The 10,369-nt window shown below is 31.5% G+C and overlaps 1 protein-coding gene across 4 annotated transcripts in view; it reads right to left on the bottom strand.

The window, feature by feature from the left end:
- Positions 1–2,020: 2,020 nt before the first annotated feature.
- LOC134714986 (AT-rich interactive domain-containing protein 5B-like) overlaps positions 2,021–10,369 on the bottom strand; it is a 31,713-nt gene continuing 23,364 nt past the window's right edge. Inside the window, exons 9-12 of one of the 4 annotated variants that reach the window (XM_063576782.1) lie at positions 9,356–9,605; positions 8,172–8,255; positions 6,756–7,841; positions 2,021–5,867 (exon numbers count right to left, since the gene is read on the bottom strand). In XM_063576782.1, the coding sequence (XP_063432852.1) occupies positions 5,571–5,867; positions 6,756–7,841; positions 8,172–8,255; positions 9,356–9,605 (1,717 nt within the window). In that variant the 3' untranslated portion in view covers positions 2,021–5,570. The remainder of the gene's footprint in view (positions 5,868–6,755; positions 7,842–8,171; positions 8,256–9,355; positions 9,606–10,369) is intronic. The other 3 variants (XM_063576783.1, XM_063576784.1, XM_063576785.1) reach the window with 3 other exon arrangements.

The raw sequence follows: 10,369 nt of genomic DNA, 5'->3' as shown, positions 1-10,369 counted from the left end.
ACTGAGGACACATTCTTGTTTCAATTTTCAAATATTGAACTTCTTGAGATGTAGGAATTGGCAGTTCAATCAAACAAAAATCCTGAGATTCAAGATGTTGGCTATGGATTTGAATGCAGACAGTAGCTAAAGATAAAAACATACATTACCTTGAAATACTGATGACAGTTTTTGACTTGATTACAAACCTTTTTGGCCTAGTTGCACAAATTTACAATTAAGCTTTTAATATTGTGATTGGTTGTGGGAAAGGGTGTGGTTTTTTTCTTCGAAATTTCAAAGAGGATACCAATTTGGTATCGTGATCTGAACTCTTTTTGCACTTTTCAACCCAGATTCCTGATATAGAATAATGAAGAAGTTTGTGTTAAATGACAGGGATAGTCTTCCTTTGGCAGCAGTGGTGTTACCTAACTTCTTATAAGCCTTATATTATAGAAGGTTGAAGACCTGGATGCTTTTTACTTTGTATAAAAATGTCTTATGTTACTAAGTTTCAGTCTGTCACATGTGCCTTGTCCTCATTTTCATGGTTCAGTGACTACTTGAAAAATAAGTGAAGATTTTTGTCGCCTTGAATTAGTCAAAAAGCAAGACATAGGTATGCTGTTTCTGGCGGATGTGGCAGTATCCACAATGTATTAGTTTGTGATGAGGTCACATAGTTGATGGTGAACCACAAGTGGTAGGTCAATCATTTTTGGTATGCAGTTGTTTAATCATTAGCACATCTCATATCCATGGAGAATAATTGGCCCTGCCACCTCAGTCATGGTCTGTCTACTTAGAAATATTTGCTTAGTTAATATGTATTATTTTGTGATTAGATCAGTTTTAAGTTGACGACGATGGAAGTTTTTGACGACCTTGACTGGCTAAACAGCCCTTGCACGATCAGGTAAGTTAAGCCTATGATATGTGGTATCATCACTATGTATTAGCATTTGCACATCTCATTTACATGGAGATTGTTTAGCCATGTAACTCAGTCATGGATCATTGGCTTTGAATATTTGCATTTCTTATGTAAAAGGTTAAAGTATTGCTGTTCTTATTTCAATATTTGCATAATCAATTTACAAAAAAGCGAGACATATCTCTGTGATAACAGTAAATTTGTAATGTTAATTTCTCCGTTTTAAGGAGTAATAGGATAACTGTATTTGGTATGTGCATACCTTGCAAGGTCATCATGCCTATTGGACAGATTTCAATTGACCTTGACCTCATTTCATGGATCAGTGAACAAGGTGGATTTTGATGGTCAAGTCCATATTTCAGATACTGTAAGCAATAGGTCTAAAATATTTGGTGTATGCAAGGGTTGTTAGGTGTACATGTCTAACTGTCAAGTGTCACCTGACCTTGACCTCATCCTCCTGGTTCAGTGGTTATACTTAAGTTTTTGTGTTTTGGTCTGTTTTTCTTATACTGTATGCAATAGGACTACTTTATTTGGTGTATTGAATGATAATAAGGTGTACATGTCCAACTGGCAGGTGTCATCTGACCTTGAACTCAATTTCATGGTTCAGTGCTTGAAGATCAGTTTTTCAGTTCTTTCTTTCTAAAACTGTATGCAATAGGTCAACTATGTTTTGTGTTAGGAAATATTTTATGATGTAAATGACAGTCACAGGTTTTATTTGACATTGACACCATTTCCATGGTTCATTGCTCAGTGTTGAATTTCTGTGTTTTGGTCTGTTCTTCTTGAACTAAAAGCAATAGGTCAACTATATTTGTTGTATGGAAGGATTGTAAGCTGTACCTGTCTGCATGGCATGGTTCATCTGACCTTGACCTCATTTTCATTTGTATTTTAGATTTAAAGTAAGCTTTAAACAAATAGTTTCTGTTGGTATACACATCACTTTTTACATTTTGCATCAATTGTAGGGTAGTAGTCAAAACAAACTAGAAATTGCCATAAAACTGTGATGTTCCATAATGTTCCATAAAAAAAAGAATTTTGAGGGTTTACTATTAAAGTGGCATTATAATAAAAAAAAACTGACAATTTTTGTTGTTGATAGCTGTATTTAAAATCACAGGTATCTCAATAAACTATAGTAACATATAAAATATACATAATATAATTAACTGATGACTTAACATTGAGATGATTACAATGGTAATGTGTCAAAATTCTTTGTAGAGAAAAATGTCTATCCTTGAGATCTAAAAGTATACCAAACTTTTAAGGGTAGCAAATATTTTGAAACTGCACCAACCTGTTTATGAAAACTCGTCAAATGTAGAGTTGACTAATTGGATCACAGATTTCTGTTCGGAACAATGAAAATAGAATTTGGTTCAAATTTTTAAGTTTCAGAGGCAGATTCAAGGGGGAGGAGAGCCTCCCTATTGTGGAATAATTTGGTTCATTATATATAGAGAATCACTGAAGCGGTCCCCATTTAGAGACAATCAGTGGGCCCCAACTTATGACAATATTTTGATCCACAACTGAGTTAACAGCTTACTTGAATTATCTTCAAAATTTATCAAGAACTTGAGCAGGATAATTACTACTCTGATTCTATATAATGTAAACCTTTTGCATACAGAAATGTCAATTAGCCCATAAGAATTGTTTCTTCTTCTGCCAAAACCTTTCCAAGCTAAGAAATAAAAATAAAACCCATAGGACCAGAGATCGGTATAACTTTGAAAACCCATTTAAACCTGAGAATTTTGAAACATTACCAGTACTCACAATTGTTTCTGACTACAATGTTAACTGATGTATTGCTATATATATTATGCTTTACAAAAGTTTTTACAGAAGATCTGTATTGAAATAAAATGAACACAAGTTTAAAGTTAAATGCAATATAAAATTATAAAGATCAGCCATGTAGAAATATTAATGTTCAGCATGTGTGTTATGAAAATGGAACAAATTGAATGACAAATTCGGGTATCTACACGTAATATCCACAATCTTTATTTTTAACCAAAATTTCAAACAAGGAAAGTTGTATTACTTTATGCCATATTTTCTTTAAAAGCGATGTTTGTTTATACACATTTATACCTTATACACTCTTTGTGCTTAAATTCAATTTCAAATATAAAGTTTAAAGACATTATAGAGTAAAATGATTTCTTCTCTACTACTGAAAATAGGAACAATCGTTAGAGTTTGGTTTTATCTCTGAAGATATTTTGACATTCCCTTGTGTCATTGTGGATATTAACTATCAAATTAAAACATTTCATTCATACGGAAAGCATAAACATTATTGTTTCACAGTACATTCTTTGTACCGAACCAAAAAATAAATAAAAGATACAAAACAGCATTTTGCATAAATTCTACAAATAAATTAAAGGCACTTAACAAATACAATTAACATAAAATATACAAAAAGTATCTGCTTTTGTGTCAGAAATGTAACTGAATTTTCAATTTTACTTGTAACAATTCAACACATGTATATATATCTGGGTAAAAATTATAATGCATACCCTAGCTTGCACATAAAAGTAATGGATTTCATATATAATGTAACGACAAATCAAATACAAGAGCTTTTTATTTCCTTGTAAACTACAACTTAGTGCTAATTTATTTGAATATTTCTGTGGATTGAGTAATATAAATCTCAGGTATTTTTTCTACAATGGACCTTAAAATTGAAAATATCCAATTTGGGGAAAAAATCAATACTTATTTCTCTTGAGAAAATAATTTAACTATGAAAAAGACGATGTGGTATGATTGCCAATGAGACAACTATCCACAAAAGACCAAAATGACACAGACATTAACAACTATAGGTCACCGTACAGGCACTTTTTTAAAAAAAAAATCCTATATACCTTAATATTAAGTTACCAGTATATATGATATTTTTTTCGGAGACAAGTGCCTGTGCTAGAACGGTAGAATTTGCAGTACTGTTTTAAAAATATTTTTATAAATAATCATGACTGAACAATAATGTCATATCCATCTCGAACACAAACATAAACAAAAAATATTTAAACACAAAATGTTTGTTGTAGTTCTACGTAAATAAAAAAAGAAGTTCCGACTTCAGGTGTCTTACAGTATCACATACTAAATTTCATACCGGTATACAAATAAATATTACCCAATATTACATGACAATCTCCCTTTTACAACCTATTTATTTTACATCAACATTTCAAAAGTGAACATCACATCTCTTATTGTTTGAAAGGTCTTATATTCTTTAACGCTGCATAGAAATAATATAATATTGACATCAATTACTGTAAACTCAGAAATATTTGTGTTGATTTTATAAATACATGTATAGATATTGTGACCGGATGAGTATTGCATAAGTAAAGTGTTGTTTTCTAAATTCTGTCAGCATTATCTGAATGCAGCAAATTTAAGTCACATTCTTTAAGGTACTCAACCACATTTAATAATAAATGCAGACAATAATTTCTGAATAATAAAGACAGCGTATTCAAAATTAGATGCATGCATGAGCTTTAATGATTGCAATATTCCATACCTCTTTTTTCCGCTGATGAAAACGCAGATTTCATTTCAGCTTTTGCAGCAAGGCTGAGAAGTTTTGCCCTCAAACATGTAGGTCACTGTTTAGTGTAAACAAATGCTGTGACCATATTATTAAAAGTTAACAAAAAATGTAATTCCAATCTCATTGTATGTTTGTTGTATAAAAAAGCCATGTTGCATAATACACAAAAGTGGAAGAGATCGATTGTGAAGAAGGCTTTTGTTGAAGAATTTAAATGTAATATTTAAGTAGTTATACATTGGAGAATCTTAAGAAAGGCTATACATATTTGCTTTTCCCATTACTGTATAATAGATATACTAACTTTTCATTGAAGATGGTTCTGAAAAGTTGTAATATTTGCTGCTGCAGCTGATCAAAAGGAATAAAATGATCGTTTTTGTATTCACTATTTATAACTAAGCACTCCATCCTCTTGTTTCTGAGGTGTTTAAAAAAGTTATTATCAATGAGCTTTATTCTATTTATATAAACCAAAACTAAATATAGGCTTCATGAAAGTGATCAAAGGTTTGATTTCTAGAAAAAGATGTTATAAAATTTTAACAATTTTCAAGCATGTAAGGGATAAAATAATTCATAAGAAAATAGCATAGTGTTGTTTGTTATCTTTTTCAAATTGCATTTTCTTGTGAAATACCAATTGGAAAAAGGCATTGTTCTTTTTACATTTGAGAGGATTCCAGTAGGACTTCCATCTAATAAAACTTTCCATTCCACAAGTCAAATGTATCAAATAAGGTAAAAGCTATGATTTTTTTTTATAGTTGCTAAAACCTGCATTGCTCAGTTGTCAATGTTTCACCAGTCCTGAAAAGATTTGAGATCCTACACAAAAAGCCAAGTGTTTAAACAACAATTCAAAATCCTAGTTTAAAAAGTTACACTGTTGAAGAGATCATGTAATACCTTTCTTAAAATGTTCTGTTAACAAATAAACCTAAAACTATATCTTATAGAATTTATATAAATGCATGCTAAACAAGAATAACAGTTTAAACAAAATTTAACAAGTTATAATCATAACAACATAATGTCCCACTACTTTGCATGTGCATAGTTATTTTTGTCTTTCGAATTGTTCATGTGAAGCGGCATCTGTGGCATAAACATAGGAAATGGCATTCTGGGATACATATTATGGTCTCTTTGCATCATTTCTTCCAAGGCGGCTACTTGTGTGGCTCGGATTTGTGCTTCATATAACTGTTGTAGTTGAGAAGGGAACATGCCAGGCTGGGGGACTGGTGACCGTAGAAAATGTTGTGGGAATGCTGGGTGAACGGGTGATATCACAGAAGGCTGACTGCAAGGGGATGTTGTCTGCAAAATGTCTCCCTAAAATAAAATAAATTATTTTGAATATTACCAAAAAAAAATTAATACTTGAACCAAAATGGTCAGTTCTGTTGTTTACGAAATCTGTAGTGTAAATAATCATACATCGTATTCACAAAACTTTGATTATGATTAAGGTGAACTCATACCTGCCAATTTTCAAAATGCTCAAGGGATTTTCAGTGAAAGATGGCTGTCAAAGTGCTACAAAAACCTTTATAGGGGTCTTCAAATTAATATTAATGACATTAATTTGCTTCTTCATACTTTAACAATCATATACCCATGGTAAAATTAATTAGTTTGTTTGAAATTTTGGACAAAATTGCACTTCCAAAATTTCAAATTTGGAGCCTGCAAATAGTGACAATTGGCAGGTAAGTTAACTCCAGGTTGAAAATTAAAGTACAGGCAAGATATTAGATTTACCTTTAAAAATCAAATCAAACTTACAGGTATTTTAACAATACACAAATGACTAACATTTTTCTTTTTGTGAAAAGCAAAAGGCATGTAAAAAAAATATTTTGAAGTTTATAATTAGCATCCTCCTAGAGAAAATCAATTTTAGGTCAATGAAACTTTCAAATTGCATTCAATTTTCAAGACTTTTATCTTAAAGTACAATATTTTAAAACCAAAGGAGCATACTTATTAATGTTACTTTTTTAAAGTCAAAATTATTTTGCACTTGTCTTAAAATGTTTGCAAATAATTGCATACATGTTAACTTACAAATATAAATTTCATACATGTTTGCAAACCATATCCTTTGTTTCTTATTTGATGTCTCTGGTTTTTTTTGTTTAGTTGTTGTCTCATTTAGGTATAATCCACAATTTACACCTAAATCAATTCAAATAACATCACATTTATAAATAGAAATACCTTTGATGAAGAATGACTGGAGGAGGAGCTGAACACCGGAGATTTATTACTGAACACATTACTAGGAGAAGAACTTCTCTTGGAGAAAACCGGTGTCTTCAGTATATTAGCCATAGAATGTTTAGGTAAGTTCAAGGTCATTTCTGACCTCTGGGATTTCACCGAACTGTCTTTCAAACTTGAAGTAGAGGACTGCTGCCGTAACACCTTATTATCTGAATTGCTTTCACTTTTTTTGCATAAAGTTTTCATACTGAGATCCTGAGGCTGGTCATCGTCTGTTTTTGTTTTTGAGTTCACAGATGTTTCACTATCTTTTCTCATTCTCTTTGAAGTTTCAAAGTCAAACAATAATGATTTATTTGATGAAGACTTAGAATGACTTGGAATGTCATACTTTGGTGAATACATTGATTCATGTGACCTTTTTTGATGTGCATGAGCTGGCGGGGTAATTGGCGACTTGCCAGGCAGTTGTTGTGATGGCATATGTGATGGCATATTGCTGTGATGATTATTAGTGTGAGCTGGTTGCTGAAATAATGCTAGGGCTGCCATTTTGTCTTGCTCAGTGGTGAGAGATGAAAGATGAAACGATTTAGGCAACCCAGTAGGACTTCTTAAAATGTTAGGTCGATGAACTGGTTTAGCTGCCGGTATATTGGGTTGAAGGTACTGCTGCATTGCCATTGGTAGTTGATTAATTATAGGTAATCCAAGAGGATGCATAGCTCCTAATTGCACAAATGGATGAGGATAAAACATTTGTTGAGAGGGATGATGAGGCCCACAAAGGGATATTGCTGGGTTAGGTTGAGATAATATCTTGTTAGCACTAGTTGATTGCACATCTGGAGGTCGGAACAGTTTTGATTGGTTTGCCACATGCTTTGTTGGCGATGCCAATAATTCTGAAGGTTCTTTCTTAATATGAGATATATCTATCTTTGCTTCACAGACGTTATCACTTGTCTCCTCCGTCTTTTTGTTCTCCTTCGATGATTCCACTTCTGATTTGGACTTGTTAGCCATTGCATTGTTGAGAATGTTTTTAACTGTTCTTGGGTTGGAACTTCCTCTTTTGACCTAAAATTTGAGGGAATTATTTTAGAAGTTTGAACATCATGGTAATACAATTATCTTAACTGAACTATAAAAAGCTTTGTTTTCATTGCTATGTGTATCATTAAAATGACAAGGGATTGACAAAAAGGATAAGATAGAAACTGTAGACATCATCATTGTTTGTAATTTTCAAATGCTATTAATTTTAACTTTCATCCTTGATAAAAAAGAAAAAGGAACATGTAAAAGTATTAAAATGTTGATAATAGTAAACTATTTTCAAGTTTATTCAATTGAATAATAAAATTATAAAATTTCAATTATGTAACAAACAAACAACATTGAAAGTACCTTATCTCTATCTTTGGCCTTCTGATTTCTTAATTCTTCCCATTTTAATGCTTTTTCTTGTAATTTTAACTTAAATCTTTCTCTCTAAAAGAGAACAATAAACGTAAATTAACAACAGCTACATCGTTGAGTTATGGAAATAATATAAATTTTTAATAAACTTCATCATTCAAAACATTTACATTACTAAATATATGTTTATTCCTGTTTTGAAATAAACTTTTGTTAAATGTATTGCTTTTCAATTTTGTAGAAAATCATAATTTCATATGAATTTCAATGATAATAGTCCGAAAAAAATAAGACTTTTTTTCAAAACAAAAGGGAAAAATGAAAAACTTTTTTCTAATTGGACAAAAATCATGAAATACTAATTTCAGTACATTCTGTTTTGAAATAAAATTTCTATAACAAATAGCAGTAAATGTTTTGTATTATCAAATTAGAAATGAACATTCTTAATAATGTTAAAATTCTATGTAGGAGATATCTGTATTGTATTTCACGCTCTGACGGCATCAATTGGTGATTCGATGGTCGCAAATTAAGTTTATTGGCAGGCTTAGTGGAGACAGTAAATGGGTATTTGCGACCATCAAATCACCAATTGATGTCGTCGGAGCTTAAAGTACAATATTGTTATCTCCATTCTAATGAAACTGACAAAACACGACGTTAAAACATGTATTCAAAATCTGTTATATATTGTATTGTCTGCGCTTGCGCATACATTCCATTATTGAAAATAAGTGACGTTATCAAAATAAACGTTACAAACGTAGTTGCATTAGAATGGTAATCTAGTGATTGAGAGGTTAACATTTTATGTTACTACAGTAGCGTTTCACATGCCTCAACTTCCCATTGGGGTATCACATAATTAGTCACATGATAAGTCAACATATTGTAAAGACATCTGTTTATGTTGAAAACTATGTTGATCTTTAGATGTCATTTCCTTCTTTGTATTGGGTTGTTGTCTGATGTTGAATACTGCATGTTGACCTCTGGATGTCCTTTGTTGGGTTTTTTTATTTTGTATGGTTGCTTTTTATATTTCAAGACTAGGTTAACCTCAAGTTGTCCTTCTAGTTTTTTTTTTTTTATTTGTGTTGCTGTCTCATTGATGAGTATCCCTAATCTCTTTTTATTCAGATAATTATATATATCTCTCAATATATTACCAAATTTACCCGTTTGATACGGTTCATCAATTTATCTTCTGACACGACTGTTGGAGATTCTTTCTTAACCTCTATTAGTGATTCCGTGGTCTCTGTCTTTTCTGGGGTTGTTTTCTTTTCCTTGTCTTTGGGGGGCCTTCCAAGGGGTTTTCCTGGAGGTCTACCAAGAATCTTAGATTTTTTGGATTTCAGTGGAAGAGGTCTGTTAGCCAAATCTCCTCTAGTATGTCTCTCATAAGGCAACAGAAGTCTTAAAAAAGGAAAAATATAGCATTAATTCAAAATTAAGGTGTGATTAATACTTCAAAGATTGATTGATTGATTGTTTGTGTTTTAACACCACTTTTAGGCTATTAGTTGGCAGCCAATTTTTATTGGTAGAGAAAGTAGGGGATACTTCAAGGAATAAAATCATTTATTAAAAATAAAGGAGTAGGTCCGATAAGGACCGATTTTGGTCTCAAATTTCAGGTTCATCTGATGCAAGATTTGACACCTTATTAAACACTTCAGTGTCTTTTTCATTTGATTCAATTCGTTTATGTGAAAGATTTTAACTAATTTAGTCAAAAATGAAAGTGGCCGCATCCGTGTTCACCCTCAACCTTTATATATGTTATATATTATCATAAAATACAACTTACATTTCAATATTAAGGATGAACACGAATGCCGCCACTTTCGTTTTACACGGAAACCGTCTACATTTTAACTAAAATGCTAGAATTGTGAAGATTTCAGTAATTTAGCATGACTAAATTATGGTTGTTCCCGATATATGTGCATTGAATTGTCAAAAACAGCACATATTTGAGTAGCAGAAGCATTCAAGTTTCGAATAAATTCTTAAGAGTTTACATTTTAACAATTTTGTAAAACTGCTATATTTTGGGGCCAAAAAGGGGTCTTACTGGACCTACTCCTTTACATCAGATTATGAACTATGTAAACCAGAGGTTGTAATTTATGAAAACCATCAAGAATTTTTGTGTTATTAAAAAAAAATCATTCATA

Source organism: Mytilus trossulus, chromosome 4 (assembly GCF_036588685.1).
Source record: "Mytilus trossulus isolate FHL-02 chromosome 4, PNRI_Mtr1.1.1.hap1, whole genome shotgun sequence".
NCBI classification, from domain to species: domain Eukaryota; kingdom Metazoa; phylum Mollusca; class Bivalvia; order Mytilida; family Mytilidae; genus Mytilus; species Mytilus trossulus.
This window is presented reverse-complemented; position numbering and strand designations above follow the sequence as displayed.